This window comes from Papio anubis, chromosome 8 (assembly GCF_008728515.1).
Source record: "Papio anubis isolate 15944 chromosome 8, Panubis1.0, whole genome shotgun sequence".
In the NCBI taxonomy this organism is placed as follows: Eukaryota; Metazoa; Chordata; class Mammalia; order Primates; family Cercopithecidae; genus Papio; species Papio anubis.
In genome coordinates, this window is record NC_044983.1 from 133813789 (window position 1) to 133830656 (window position 16868).

Genomic DNA, 16868 nt, shown 5'->3' on the forward strand with positions numbered 1-16868 from the left:
AAACAGATAAAAACCCTGTCCACTGGGAATTCATATTCCAGGGAGATTACCAGTTCATCATTTTGTTAGTTTAGTCCTCTTCAGAAGAGGTTTATTAAAGAGCCATTCCCAGGGCTTAATTCCCCCAGTTGAAAATAAGGAAAGAAACTTTGCCCCACTCTGTTTACTGAAAACACTTACTTTAGAAAACTTGTTATTGTGAGATTTTTGGGTTTTTTTTTTGGTGGTGGGGGGTCTCTTTGAAAGGTATGTAAATACTTTTAAAAGCTAAATGAGACTTTTGCTAGCTTTGTGACCCAGGAAGCCGGGAATGTCTTTCTCAAGGACCTAGGAACCATCTCTTTGAAATAGAATCAACAAAGAAGATAGCATTCCTATCTATCTCCCAGTTCCTGTCAAACAGTAGAAGCCCAACTTCAGCAGATGACCGGCTCCAAGTTGCAAATCCATTTCCTGCCATGAAGATGTGAGAAGTTTACCTTTGCTTTGAATAAGGTCAATTAGTTAACACAGACACACAGACAGCCACCGCAATTACCAGGTGAATCTAGGAAGAACATGTGGTACCATTAAATCTTCTCGCTTGAGGACTAGTTATTGCTTATCTTGAGAACATGTACGTGATAGGCGGCTGTATCAGCCTGGCTATCTAAAAGAGTAGATTTCTTTCTGTCTTTGCAGTCTCTTAGCATATTGTCTGTAATGCAAATCACATTCTGGTTTAATGCTATTCAATAATAAAATTGTTTTCTTTCTCTTCTACCTTCATGGAAAACCTCTCTGAGTTAGGAGAAGATTTTGTTTTTAATTACATTTTTCCAGCACCATCATGTGCTAAGCACATGATAAAACAATCATTTGGAAGGTACATTCATACCAGTAATTGCTCTAAGAGTGCTGTCCTTCATGAATACACTGAACAGGCGATTTTCTCAAAAGGTTTTCAAACTGTTGAGGGCAGGGACTAAACTTTCCCCAGTTAGTAACTCTCTACTACTCTCAGAACAAACCCTTCTCCTAAACTTTTATGTGCTGTTGTCCTGCTTGGAAAAACTTTCTCCATCGATAGCTGGTAACTTCCTGACTAACCCTCCAATGCAACTAAAACCCTGCCTCCTCCAGGTGACAATTAAAATCCTACCTCCTCCAGGTGACAACTAAAATCCTACCTCCTCCAGGTGACAGTTAAAATCCTACCTCCTCCAGGTGGCCTTCACAGGTTACCCCTTGTTCCATGGTGTTAGTTTTCTTTCAGTTGTTTACTCTTCTTCTGACAATTTGTTGTGGTTGTTGTTAACTCAAATGAAGCAAGTATTATAAGGACCACTTGCAGTTACATGTATTAAATGCTTCCTACCTGCTGTGATTTGTAAATTCCCCTTCTTCAGTTCTCACATTCTCATTCTGAGACAGGTTGTACAGTTCTTTTTCAGATGAGGGACACGAGGTACTGATGAGGGACCCAAGGTTCAAATAAATAAATGCCCAAGTCCTATAATTAGCAAGGAAAATTCACTTAACTAATAAAAGGCATAGCGGGTTGGGGACCACTGGCTTCCAGATCCCAGGCCTGTGTCCACGGCCCTTTTTGGCTTCCTGCCTCCATCATACATTCCTAAGTGTTCGCTGCAAGCTTGTGGGTCTTTCTTCTCTGTCACAGAATCAGGCTATGGAAGGAATGGCCCATATCTGACCTCTCTATATACCTCCTGACTTGAAAGGAAACTGTTAAGGTGATGCTTGGTGAGAATCTTTCAGAATTGTGGCAGTTATGGATGGAAAGAATTTTCTGCTGTGGGAAAGAACATGGAGTAAGTGGCTCCGGGTTATTTTCTGGGCAGGATGGGAATCCCAAGCCTTTTTCAGGTAGTGCCAATGGCAGCAGGTATTATCTCTGCCTCCTCGGAGTCATCCATACCCTCCAAATGAGGACTTTTGCTCATTGGGTGTCTCTGGGTCCACGACAGGCCCCCTTTAGGTCCTACTACTGGTTGGTAACATGCGATGAGAAAGAAATAAAAACGCTTTTTGTAGGGGACAGAATGGTCATCATTTCCAACCCAGACAAGGCATTTACATCTGACTCTGTAGAATACAAGCTCCCAGGGTCATTGCTGTGGTTACCATCCTGTTGCTTCTTTCTCTTTTACACGGATCATAATCACAACTGCAGCAACAATCTCCAGACCCTGTATCTTAAAGTCAGTGTTTTATGCGAGTTCATAGTGCTAGAATGGAGCTCTGTAGTTGACCATGTGGCATGAATCTCCTCATGCTGGCCACTGAAGAGAGCAGCTGCAAATCTGTAAGATAAATCTTGGGGAAGCTGCTTCCCTGATGCTGTGCCGCAATTGCAAAGGAACCAAACCCTCTTGGCAGTGCATGAGACCAATGAACGCCCAGAGCCTTTGGTTGTGAAAGGATGCTGACAATAATTGTAAGTACTCCATCAAGGGTAGCATTTTCAGTTTACAAACTCATCTTCACATCCCCAAGTCTAGCGGAGATACTATTTGATAAATGAAGTTGAACAGAGAGGAAATGAAACAGTCCTTCTGTCTATTTTCTGGAAAGTGGTGTGGGGTAAATGACAAGCATAGAAGTTGGCTTGGCTTTGAAGCCAAGAACCACAATAGACTGAGTCCACGGAGGACACATTTAACCCTTCTGTGACGCATTTTCTCAACAATAAGTGGTGATAAGGGGCAGCTATTGCTGACAGGAGCATTAGCAGATATAGTGTAAACTAAAGCATTGTACCCCGCTAGGAGCTGTCCTGGGTGCTGGTGTTGGTATCAGCTATTACTAAAGAGTATGACAGGACAATAACTACTTGGGGTACTGAAGTTGGACTAGCAGGGGTCAACCCCAGTTATAGTACCTGCTAGTTTTGTAGCTGTGGCATTTAATCTTGTTAAACCTTAGTTTCCTCATCTGTAAAGTGAAACAACAGCTCTGCCTCCTAGCATCATGCTGACCATTGCAGGAGATACTAACCTGCTCCTTGGAACACTGAGCACCCTGCCCAATGCAACTGCCTGGGGCTCATCATGCAGGGTTAGACCACATGCCCCAAGGACTTCTTGTGGTTGGAGTGACCATCAACTCCTAAATGGAGCAAGAAGAACCCTTGTCTTTCAGATGCAGCACTAATTGTTTTCTTTTTTTCTCGATGGAAGCTTTCTATTCTCAGGGTACTTAAAGGAGCAAACCCTCCATTGAAGCAAATTATAAGGGAACAAAAGCAGGGCCATTACTAAAAACATCAGCACTGCATGCAGGGTTGGGCTGAAGGAGAAAACAGTCCATACTTCATGGAGCTAACTCCTTATCTGTTTAATTGATATGCTTTACTTCTTTGAATAAAGACAATTCTGGCCGGGTGTGGTGGCCCACACCTGTAATCTCAGCACTTTGTGAGGCCAAGGCGGGCAGATCAAGAGGTCAGGAGTTTGAGACCAGCCTGATCAACATGGTGAAACCCCATCTCTACTAAAAACACAAAAATTAGCTGGATGTGGTGGCATGCACCTTAGTCCCAGCTACTCAGGGGGCTGAGACAGCAGAATCGCTTGAACCTGAGAGGTGGAAGTTTCAGTGAGCTGAGATTGCAACACTGCACTCCAGCCTGGGCAACAGAGCAAGACTCCACCTTTTTAAAAAAAGGCAATTCCTCCTCAGCAGAGGCTAAGCCCAGCAGCCAGCAAGTTGACAGCAAAGATTACTTAAGGATCAGGTAAAATTTGAAATTACAAAGCGAGAAGCTTGGCCTCATCTGGCGATCCCAGAAAGAGAAGGTCATGCCCAGTAAGGAGCTCCTACATTTGAAGATGCTGCACTTTCCTGATGCCTTTCAGTCTAACACTGCCCCGGGGAAATCTCTTGTTCTATCTGCACTGAGATCTGATATCTATAACTCCTGATGCGGGAGTCTTGCCTCTGTCAAAACCTCTAAATCTTCACAGTCCACGGGTCATGATAGCTAGACGTCTTAACCTGCCAGCTAGCGTCTGGGAGACCTGGGTGTTTTCCATTCTGTTACACCACAAAGCTGGTGCTGTTGTCACAGCACAGAATGGTTGGTTTTTTTGCTTGCTTTTTTACAGTCACGATAACAGTGCCAACAACCTTTTCCAGGACTGGGCCTATGGTAAGGAAAGTGAATCACTCACCTTGGGTACTGAATACCTGTTGCTGAGAAGCCAAGAGAAATAATATCCCTATGCAATATAGACAGATAGATAGATAGATAGATAGATAGATAGATAGATAGATAGATAGATAGATAGATAGATGATAGATAGATAGATAGATAGATAGATAGATGATAGATAGATGATAGACAGACAAGACAGATAGATAAAGATAGATAGATAGATAGATGATAGATAGATGGTGATAGATAGATAGACAGACAGACAGATAGACAGATAGATAGACAGACGATAGATAGATAGATAGATAGATAGACAGATAGATAGACAGACAGATAGATAGATAGATAGATAGATAGACAGATAGAGAGACAGACAGACAGACAGATAGATAGATAGACAGACAGATAGATAGATAGATAGATAGATAGATAGATAGATAGATGATAGATAGATAGATAGATAGATAGATAGATAGATAGATAGATAGATAGATAGACAGATAAATAGATTGCATAGGGATGTTATTTTATATATATTATTTTTTCAATTTTTTTTTTCCTGAGACAGGGTCTCACTCTGTCACCCAGACTGGAGTGCCGTGGCACGATCTTCACTCACTACAACCTCTGTCTCCTGGGTTCAAGTGATTCTCATGTCTTAGCCTCCCGAGTAGCTGGGATTACAGGTATGTGTTACCACACCTGGCTAATTTCTGTTTTTAGTAGAAATGAGGTTTCACCATGTTGGCCAAGTAGCTGGGATTACAGATGTGCACCACCATCCCTAGCTAATTTTTCTATTTTTCGTAGAGACGGGGTTCCACCATGTTGGCCAGGCTGGTCTTGAACTCCCAGCCACATGTGACCTGTCTGCCTCAGTTTCCCAAAGTGCCGGGATTACAGGTGGTAGCCACTGTGCCTGACCCCTATGCAATATTTTAAAAAGTCAAAGTCAATCTAAAATAACTTAAGATGATTGAAGTAGCAAAATGTAAATAAACACAGGTATCTGACGCCGCTGGTATTTGGCAGAAGTGAGTTAGGTAGGTCATTCAAGTGGAGGGTGGGGTCATGTCTTTATTTTAAATTTTGATATTTTGTTCCTCATGAAATGATTGCATTACTTTTAAATTTTATAAAATATGGCAGGCCAGGCACGGTGGCTCACACCTGTAATCCCAGCACTTTGGGAGGCCAAGGCGGGCAGATCACGAGGTCAGGAGATCGAGACCATCCTGGCTAAAACAGTGAAACCCCGTCTCTACTAAAAATACAGAAAATAAAAATTAAAAAAAATTAACCGGGCATGGTGGCAAGTGCCTGTAATCCCAGCTACTCGGGAGGCTGAGGCAGAAGAATGGCGTGAACCAGGGAGGCAGAGCTTGCAGTGAGCTGAGATTGCACCACTGCACTCCAGCCTGGGCAACTGAGTGAGACTCTGTCTCAAAAAATAATAATAATAATAATGCATTAAAGTATTATTTATCTAGGTTGCTGAGGTTTCTGACTTCTTCGATTTTATTCCCAAATCCTCACCCTAAATATGGGGCTGCCACCACTGTGACCACAAGGGCTAAAAAAGCTAATGTCAAATGAGCACTTACAATTGAGAAATAAAAATAAAATCCTAGGCCCCCTAACCAACTGTACAGACCCCCTCTTGGCCAAGGAGACCTAGAAAATCCTTAAAAACTGAGTTCCCAGCCTGACCACCATCTCTGGACTGGTTTTGGCCAACTCACAGAGCATGTGTAGTCAAAGCTTTCACGTCTTCTGCTTCACCTTTTGATGTCAGAGGTTTCAAAACTTTAAAAACTCCACCCTTGGATTATGCTAATGCTGCCATTTTTTGAACACATGACCCATGATGAGGCATGAAACTCAATTTCCCATGCACATGTTTCTCCTTCCATAAAGATTCATGACTTCTCCTATAGCTTTTTAAATACATGCATTTGACCAGCCTGCTCAGCATAAATCCTGCTGCTTCTACCCTCCCCTTGAGGCACTTGCTCTTGGTTTCTGCCGGAGGCTATGCTTCCCAGCCTGCAGGATGGACAGCCTGCAAGTGCAATCCTATGTGAGAAATAAAGATCTCCTTTCCAAGTCTGTGGGCCTGAGACAGGATAGGCAATCAAGGAAGTAGTCATGTTCTCGGGATACAGCAACCGTCCGTAGTGACAGTAAGGACAAGCAACACAATAAGCCTCAGCATTCATATTATAATTAAGCTCATCCATGCAAAGCTATCTTCAGTAGGGACTTTCCCCTCTAGAGAGCATGTGCAGTTTGATTTTGCCCAACCTCAAACTGACCCTTTGCTCATAATAGTAAAAAACATACCCCTTGGTGGAGATTTAAGATGCTAATGAGACATGTGACGTATGAACAAGTACGTACAGCTACTGCACATGTGCACCCAGAGGACCACTCAGAACATGCTTATGAGTAACGCCTCTTCCCACCTCCTTATGAATAATCATGTAAGGCTCCCATAAAGGGAGTCTCCCTAGTGCTGGTCTTTGCTGTCTCATCCTCACGAGCAGCCCACCCTGAATCCTCTCTCTCTCAGGTGTACTGTCTGTTCTGCCCCTAACTTTCAAAGTATTCTTTTTCTTTTGCAATAAATTACATGATGCTGCATCTCCTTTGCTGTGTGTCTCTTGTTTAAATTATTTTCAACCAAGAACTGAGGTATCACAATAGCCACACTTTGTCATTCTTCAGTTGATACAAAGTACCAGGCACTGATGGGAGCATTTTGCCTGCAGTTGGCACAGTAATAAGCCTGTAGGGTCATAGTTTTTATAGTCCCTTGTTAACTTTAGGAAACAAAAGGCCAGAGAGGTTAAGAAACTATCCCAAAGTCACACAGCTGAGATGGAATTCTCACCCCAAGGCCTGGCTTCTGAACTTTCTCTCCTAGTGACAATTTTATGCCACTTCTTCTATCAGATGAGGCATGTTATGTCCAGCCAGGCCTCAGGAAGAGACACGGGGACACATTTGGCCCCAAGTGTTGGTGGGGAAGGTGTTTAGTCTGCAGCAGCACAGAGACCACGAGAGATAAGGGAACACACTCTGGGGAGCACCAATGACAGTGGGAAGGGAATGAGGGTGTGGGTCTATCTGTCCCCATACCAGCACTCAGGCACTTTCTTCTTAGAGTTAAATACTATCACCACCAACAGCTCAAACAGCTCCAGCCCCAGCACATTTGTTTTGACAGTCAGAGAGCTTCCCTGCCTATTCTAGGTTTGAGATTATACCCCCCTTTCTCTCAGGCCAGCCTCCCTGGCTTTGGGAAACCACAGAGCCACAGAGCTGCTTTTAGACATGCCTTATCACTCACATGAGAATAACAGTGCTCGCTTGCATTCAAAAAGCACTTTCCTAGTATTTTTCAACTGAGTGCCACGTTCTTTTTATGTATCGTATCACTCAATTTTAACAAATCCCTGACACCATTTGTATTTTTGTCATTACTGTGGAGGTGTCTGACCAAAAAACTCACGTCTTAACGAGCAGGTCCCACACAGTCCAATTCTTCCATGCATTTCATACTTTCCAACACGCAGTTGTTTGTAAATGAGCAACTGAGATTCCACAAGTTGAAGTCACCTGCCCATGGTCAATAGGACAGTCAGTGCCATGCTTAGACCCAGAACAGGGGTTTTCTGATTTTCAAAACCACTCCTTTACACTGGCTGGCCATCACTCTTCCTTACATTGAGATTAACCATTGAGATGAGCAGAATAGACCCATGCAGATGGTTATGAAGTCTCACTGACCTGTGGTCCAGCTATTCCTGGGGGCCCTGGTAGGCCTGGAGGTCCAGGCTCTCCCTATATCAGGGACACAAGGAAAAAAACGGAAACAAGAATGAGTATCTGGCCCACATCCAGGGTCATCACCAAGCCATCACCCTCACACCTCCATTCACTGATTTTCCACTGGGACTTCCTGGCAGCCACCCCTGCCCCTAGCCTGTCTGAGCAAAGGCTATAGGCAAGTGGTAGTACTGAGTGTGGCTGTGCAACCATGGCGTAACCCACCATTGATGTGGTTAGTTGGTGTGTCTCCAAGATGACGCGATGGCCCCTGCCTCCCATATTTGCAACCTGAAGCAGCCGTCCTGCCATTTGTTCCACGGTTGGTCTATATGGCCAACAGGACATGGCAGAAGTGATGGTGTGTACTTGCTGAGATTAAGATTAGGGTATAAGATGGCTCACTCCCACCCTGGCCTGCCACACCCCCGCCCCGCCCCCTCCAGCTTGCACTTTTTCTATCCAACCACTCATTTTGGGGAAAACCAGTTTCCATGTCTTGATCTCACTCAAGCAGCTCTGCAGAGAGGCCCATGTGGTAAGGAACTGAGGTCTCCATCAACAGCCACAAGAGTGAACCTGGTTGGAAGGGGATCTTCCACCAGATGGACCCTGAGATGACTGAAGCTCAGGGCTTGAGGGTTGCCTCATGGAAGACCTGAGCCAGAACAACCCAGCGAAACCACTTCTGGATTTCTGCCCCAGAAATTTGAGATAATAAATATTTGTGGTTTTAAGCCACTCAGTTTTGGAGCAATCTGCAATGTAGTGATAGATAACTAATATAGTTGAGAAGAGAGAAAAAGTGTGCTGCACTAAGAAATAGAGTCTGAATTATGGAGCATCTCATTTGTGTGTGTGTGTTTGTGCTTTATAAATATATGTACATGTATAATTACACTGGCACATATTGAGCGGTCTTTGTAGTTATTTTCATAGCCATTTTCTTATGGTTATTTTCACTTCAAGCTCTGTAATACCTGGAGTGTCAGCTGCTTGACTCTGAGAAAGGACCACCCAGGTGGGAGGGTGGGGGTTCTCGGTCCCCCGCCAGGTCCTGCCAGGGGTCGTGGAGCATTGAGTGGTTCTGAACATCAGAATCACTGTGTAGCAGTTGCAGTAAACACACAGAATACAAACCTCATTCCCAGTGATTTGAAGCAAAGCAACTGTGGTAGAAAGGTCTGGAAAAGACTGATCTAAACATTTCCCTAAGTGATTCAGAAATGCCATCCTGACAGCCTCTGCACTGATATCAAGAATCTTTGAGGTCAAGACTCCTGGAATAAACTCCTAAAGACCCATTTATCTTAATGAACTAAATGATCTTCCGAGCTGTTTAAAATTAAGGCAATGGAAAAGGCTTATGACATGGATGTAAGAACATTCAAACATGTTTATTTACTATCTGATAAAATATGATACAAGAAATGCTGCAAATCAAATAAATGCCTGTTTTTAATAAGTTGATCACCAGGAGAATTTAATTAGGTGAAATTATTCTTAGTCAAATTAGCTTTAGGATTGGCCTCTGTCCCTTCCAGGGTCCCGGAGTGTATGGAGAAATTTCGAGGACTGTGGCACACCCGTGGGGTCTATGCTCAAATAGCCTGCGTAGCTGAATCAGTGGAAAGGGAACAAGCGCTGCTTAAGTCTCAGAGAGTCAGAATAAAGGTCATCTTTCACATTTGTGTTTGTATTCCCTGTACCATGTATGGGTAAGATACAAACTACAAATAAGAGGCTTAATTCTCTCTTTTTTGAAAAGAAAGAGAATCTCACCTAAGTCTTTTTCTTAAAGCATTTACTTTAGAAAACGGATCATTGTCAGTTCTTTATCTGTCTCTTTGAAATGTGTGTAAATCCTTTTAAAAGGCAAAGAAGACTTTTTTTTTTCTTTCCAGTTTGATGACCCAGGAATGTCTTTCTCTAGGAGTTAGGATCCATCTCTGTGAAATATGATCAGCAAGGAAGATCCACCTCTATCTCCCAATTTCTAGGGGATGGCATCTCCCCAAGTTGCAACACTACCTTCTTACATAAACATGCAAGACGTTTATTTTCACTTTAGATAAAGCCAATTAGCTAAGACAGAGGGCCATCTGAATTACCAGGTGAATCTAAGATGAACATATGTGACAAATAGCACTGTCAAGACCTCCTACTTGAGGACCAATTATTGCTTACCTTGAGAAAATGTCTGTAATGGACTTTATCTGCTTAGCTATACAAAAGAGTGAGATTTCTTCCTGTCCTTACCACCTCTTAACAGATTGTCTGTAATGCACGTGATATTCGAGTTTAAATTTAATTAAATATTAAAATGGTTTTCTTCCTCTTCTACCTTTGTGAAGAAGTTTTCTGGGTTGGGAGGAGATTTGGTTTTTAATTCTATTTCCCCGGCACCCATGAAACTCCCTACTTCTGTTTTGCCCCAGGACAGACCACGAACTCCTTTAGAATAGAGTCTCAGCCTTTTTCTTCTGAACCTCCCCATTGTCTACATGTTGACTGACACATAAGACACACGTAATGGGGTGTCATAAACAGGCAATGACAAGGGATTGAATGCATGCATGCATGGACGGATCCATTGATTGATCTATGAGTCTGAAGTGCCTATCTTGGTGCCTGTTACATAGTAGATAGGCAAAGTTGTTGGATGATAAAAGAAAGGAAGGGAGAAAGATGGGGAGGCAAGGAATGTATCTGAATGAGTATATGTTTCCAGGTGTCAGCATGTACTGGAAAGTCACAATCAACATCTTCTTAAAGTAACGAAGACCCATAGATACCAGTTCTTATCATTTCCATAGCTGTGTCCCACAACTCCGTATTCCTCATCTCTCTTGAATCTTGAACCCCTGAAACCCTGAACACCTTTGGAGGCAGCTAGGGCAATATGAGATCTCCAGAATGATATTTTCATTGTGATGATAAAAATCAAGTTTCCCCTTTTCTCCTTACCTTTTTCCCTTCTGTGCCTTCTTTCCCTGGCTTTCCTGGGAGACCTTTGTCCCCCTTAAAACCTGGTAGACCAGGGAGGCCTGGGGGGCCAGGAGGGCAGTCACTGCACACATCCTGAGAGTGGGGAGAGAGGGAGGGACAGAGAATGACTAGCAAACACAGTTTCAAAGCAAAGCAAAGTAGCCCCGGCTGCTACCTCTCCAGATGGAGATTTTGTTTTTAAATACCAGAGAAGATAGAAAAGCAAATAGGTGGACTGAGTCATGATCCAAATACTTTTGTGTCTAAACTTTGCATTTTCCCTTTCTTCACTGAAAGTTAGGTTTCGGCACTGACATGTCTGGCTATTCCTCCATTTCCTCCTACTTCCACGCAGACTTCTGGAAGGATAGCCTGAGGAAATGATGTCAAAAATTCATGTAAAATGATCTGTGAGCAGCTGAAAACATTAACAGAGCAGATTTAATACAAACATTTAGTATTACTAAAAATAGCATGCTCTGTCCCTGATGTTAGAGGCCAAGCTGGGAGCTGAATTCTCTGTTCTCAGTTTGCCCAAGCCAAGTGGTTTCCGAACAAGGAAGAAGGATAAACAAGGCGACAGGCACACACCCTTGGGACTTTGTTTCTGTGACACAATCCAGGCTCTGACCATGCTTAGCTTTATTTTTTACCCAAGGTAAGCACTTAATAAATGGTCCCTGGAGTTGGCCTTTGTTCTACTTCTTTACGGCAGGTAAATACTACTCCTTGAGTAAATTTAAAGTCCTCTGAGCCCAGAGCATGTGTTTTCTGATTTGTCGGATCTTACAGTTTGGAGCACACTATGCGCTAAACAAAACTCACCTGACTGTACTCCAGCCTGCCTCCTCCACCTGCCTCGTGGTTTACCTCCTCCATGCCCTTCTCTCTAATTTTCCCTCTCATCCACCCTGCCTGTCTCCTTGTAATAGGAATTTAATGGATAACACAAGTAAAGCACTTAGAATACTCTCAAGAAAGATTAGATAGATGGATAGATAGATGATAGATAGATAGATACACAGATACATAGATAGATAATGCCCACACATTTAGCCATTATTGCTAATTTATTTATTCATTCAGTCATTCACTCATTGAAAAAATACTTGAAAGGCACCTACTATGTGTCGGGCACTGTGATAAGTTTGGGACCACAGTGGGTGTGTGTCTTGAAGAGCTCTCAGTTCAACACTGTCAACTGACACAAACACATGCACTAACTATGGTTTTTTGAAAGCCCTACCAAAGGGATCTGCAAAAATCTGTGCAAGCTGCACTGTTCACAGTCCATGAGGTGAAGCTGCAGGTGATTTAGTTTTCATCTTGGTCTCCGATTTCAGGATGGTAAAACTTTTCCATCACAAAAGCATCTCTGAATGGCCTACCTTCCTTTTACTTGTTTCACCTACTCAGTCTTTGGAGATTCTTTAGTAATCTTCCTCTCCAAGAAGCCTTCCTGATTGCCTGAGGATGGGGACAGGCTCCTCCTGCTCCCAGAAATCTCAGGAATCCTCACTACTGAAGTACTAATCTCCTTGTTGGAATGGTCTTTTATTCCATCCTCTCTCCACCAGGCAAACTGAAGGTGTAAGCACCCAGATGACAGAGGTAGAATTATCTTTACATGCCAAATTCATAGCAAATATTCTTCCACAGGGCATGAGTGCTATAAATGAATGAATCAGGCAACCCAACCAACTAACCAACTGACTGACCAACCAACCAATTAACTGTCCGCCTGACATTCTGGCGACTGGGGCCATCTTCCTTTAGCGGGTAGTTTGCAAAGCTGATTGGGTGATTTGGAGGGTGGGAAGAGTTAAATATTGGGATATATAAAGCAAGAGTGCATGAGATATTCAGCTTAATTAGATGAGCTGCTTTTGATAACTGTGTTTTGCTTGGAAGAGTAGCACAGCTGAAAGGAGCTCACCTCTTTGTAGACCTTCTCTTATTGTACTCTAAGATGAGATGCATCCATGAGACATTGCAACTGTGGATGAATGGATGGATGGATGGATGGATGGATGGATGGATGGATGGATGGATGCAAATAGAACTAGCCTGATGACACCAAAAATTCTAGCCACTGAGATATTTCTGGACTTGAGCGTGCCCCGGTGATTGGAAGCCATTCTTTGCAGTGGGATCCATAACACAAAAAGATTATATCTGAGTAATACAAAAACCTCACAACTTTCCTATTTCTTTCTAATTTCTGGCAGGGTTCTCAACCTGGGCCTGTTGCACACTATGCAGGATTATTTCCTGAAGACCAGAACTGTCGGAGACACAGACCTACCTGTGAGGGAGCTAGACTCAACTCACTGACCCAGTTCTGGAATCCAGTGAGCATAGGGTGAGATCACCCCAATCTGCAGTCTTACAGATGTTCACCTTGGCTCCAGAGCTCCTGGGACCCCCCAGTCCCTCCTGGCTTTGCACCAAAGTCCAGTTCAGAGGGCAGTTCACACTTTCTCTGAATGTATTGAAACTGGATAGGGTTGTGTTTCCAACCAAATGGGCTTGCCCATATTCCACTTAAACCTCTGTCCACCTGGAATCATGGCTTCATCTCCCTGAGTCTCCTTATCTGTGAAATGGGGATGTCAAAGTCTTATGATAAATGAGACAATGAGTGGAAAATGCCTGACACTGTCCTGACAGAGTGAAAACACAGTGACTTTTAGCTGCTACATGTGCCATTACGGGTTTGTTTCTTTTCCTCCCCAAATCTGTGGCCTTGTCCCATTTGCAGATCAGATGACCTTGATCATCAATACTAGCTCCCAATCTCTGGGCGTTCTGAGTTATCTCAGGCAAGTCAATTAATATTTTTGAGTCTATTTCCTTACCTGTAAACAAGGATCATTCTTCTACTTTAGGAGATTGTTGTGAAATTTAAATAAAATAATGCATACAAAGTGCCTAGCGTATTTCAGGGTTCATTGTATGTAATCTATAAATGTTCTTTCCTTCTGGTCTCCACCCGTTCCTCTGGTCTAAGATATTTTCTTTTCTTTTCCTTTTTATTTTATATTTTATTTTATTTTATTTTGAGACAGAGTTTTGCTCTGTCACCCAGCTTGGAGTGCAGTGGTGCAATCTAGGTTCACTGCAGCCTCCGCCTCCCGGGTTCAAGCAATTCTCCCAACTCAGCCTCCTGAGCAGCTGGGAATACAGGCATATGCCACCACGTCTAATTTTTGTATTTTTAGTGGAGACAGGGGTTTTCCCATGTTGGCCAGGCTGATCTTGCACTCCTGGCCTCAAGTGATCCACCTGCTTCTGCCTCCCTAAGTGCTGGGATTACAGGCATGAGCCTTCGCACCCTGCCGGGCTAAACTATTTTCAACAAACTCAGCTTGTTATGTCATTGCATGTAATACTGTACTTTGCGTGGTGTGAAGTACCAAGTAAGCACTCAACAAAATGCTGACTACATGGAGGAATGCTACAGTCTTTGGTGTGTAGAAAAAAACCGTCGTTGCTTCCCAGGAGAAATGATCCACCTTCTCACTGGACATCTGAATCCTCGCTACTATATTTCTACCAAAGAGTTGCGTAGCCTTCATCTCCAAATCTCTATGTGACAGGCAGAGAACTCACTAGCTGCCTGGACTTCATCAGACAGTTGTCAGGAAGTTCTGGCTCATGTAAAGATGAAATCGGATAGTACAGAGGCTATGCATAAAGCTTCAGAGTTGGTCACACTGGGTTTGAGTCTTGGTTCTGCCACTAGCAGGTCTGTGACGTTGAATAAGTGGTTTGCCCATCTATGCCTCAACCTCTTCATCTGTAAAATGCAGACAGCAACAGAATCCTCTCACAGGATTGTTTGTGAGGATTTAATGAAATAATATTTCTGCAAGGGAGTCAGGTAATGGAGACAATTTTAAGAGGACCTCCTTGGGAACGGATCCAACTATGGACATTCATTTAACAGGAACTCTTAGAATTTACTACCCAGTAAGTTCTCTAACTATCAGAAAGAGATGTATGAAGTTATAAAACTCTCTGGGGCAGGGACAAATATTCCGTAATATAATCTCAGCAGGGGAGACACCTGCCACCCAACCACCTAGACCAGACCAGCAGACTCTAACTTACAACATCAAGATGGCAGCCAGTGAGTGCACAAAACAGGGAGATGAAGATAGTCTGCTCCCCAGACCTGGCCAAATCCACTCATCCCAGGCTGTCGACTACGGAATTTCCAGGCTAAGCTCAGCTCTGTGACACCAGTGAGACTCCACAGGCCACCCTGCATGTAGGCGCTTTCATTCATTCTGGGGTTTCCAGCTGCTCTGATAAGCAGAGCTGCATACTTTCATAGTGAGGAAATATCGATTTGACTAAATATCTGCCTCAGTGCTATGGCCATGAGGAATGATGCTTAGCCATTTCAATGCTCACTCTTATTATTGACATAAAGATTGGGACATCTTGAGGTTGAAATCCTCTGGGTGAGGCGTGAAGGGTGGAGAGGGCTGGTGGCTGATGAAACCCCAGCTCCTTCTAGAGTGAGGGAATTAAGAAAAATAATCCAGGCTAATAAAAGCCTGTAATAAACAAAAGATGGAATCAATAGATAATGATTTCTTGTCATGTCCTTGACGGTGGGGGGGGGGGGGGGGAACCTATCGCACTTGTCAACAAAAACTGGTAAAGATTGTTCTGCTACTTATTTTTTAATAAAATGTGTAATTTTCCCATCAAGGCATCTCAATTTGCAATGAGACTGAACACCCCAGACTCCCAAGAAGGTTTTCTTTTTCTTTTGTTTTCTTCCCTTGGCTTCATGCATGACGTAGAGATTTTCTGAAATCACCCAAGTGTCTTTTAGAGAACAAGAAGGAAGGAAGGCACTAGTCACATAAAATGCAGTGCCAACCCTTCACCCAGAGTTATGACAGAGGCTTCAAGTACAGGCAGCAGAAGGGGCCTCCTCACTCACTGTAGCACGCTGGTTCTTTCTGAAGTACAGACCCTACCTCTCTCTCCCTCGTTCAGAACCTTTCCCAGCTCTCAACATTGAAGACCCCAGGTCCTTGGTCAGGCACCTGGACACCTGTGCAACTTGGCTTTCAGGCGTAACTCCAGCCACGCCCTGCCCTATGTTGGCCAAGTTATGTTCAACCTCTTAGGACCTTTTCCTCTCATGGGGAAAGCAAATGTGGTTCTAGAAACCTGTCAAGTCTGCACTCAGATCTGGGTTTGTCCTGGTTAAAAGGCCCAGCAGCCCATGTCACCTCACTGAGCCTGTGCTCTGGTCTTGGCTCAGCAGGACCCAGGTCCAGGCTGTTTGACTCTGCCACCGGCCCTCCTTTGAGAACACAAGTTAGTCCTGGGTAGGTTAAAGGCCAGCCTCTGGTGTTAGCAAGGAAGGATTTTATTCTTAGGATGTCCTATTCTATTCCATTCCATTCATTGACTCTCACAGTATTTCAGCCTTCTTATATGCTAAACAACACAACACATAGTATTAACCCCATAGAATATTTGTGAAAATTAAATAAGGGAGGCACATTAAACATTTAGTACATTGCAGCTCCAGATAATATTCTGCTCTACATCTGCAGTGATCAATAAGGCAGCCACCAGCCACATGTGGCTATTAAGTATGTATAAAGAGGTTGGTGTGATCAAGCACCTGAATTTTTAATTGCATTTATTTATTTATTTATTTTTGAAACAGGGTCTTGCTCTGTCACTCAGGCTGGAGTGCAGTTGCATACCCATGGCTCACTGCAGCCTCTACCTTCCGGGCTCAAGCGATCCTCCTACCTCAGCCTCCTGAGTAGCTGGGACCACAGTCACATGTCACCAAGTCAAGCTAATTAAAAACACAAAAAATTTGGGTAGAGACCAGGTCTCTCTATGTTGCCAA

General features: G+C 43.5%; 1 protein-coding gene across 1 annotated transcript in view; it reads right to left on the minus strand.

Annotated features, from left to right (window-relative positions):
• Positions 1-16868, minus strand: part of COL22A1 (collagen type XXII alpha 1 chain) — a 326761-nt gene that overhangs the window by 49619 nt on the left and 260274 nt on the right. The window contains exons 45-46 of the mRNA XM_009213647.4: positions 10955-11068; positions 7949-8002 (exon numbers count right to left, since the gene is read on the minus strand). Of these exons, the coding sequence (XP_009211911.2) occupies positions 7949-8002; positions 10955-11068 (168 nt within the window). The remainder of the gene's footprint in view (positions 1-7948; positions 8003-10954; positions 11069-16868) is intronic.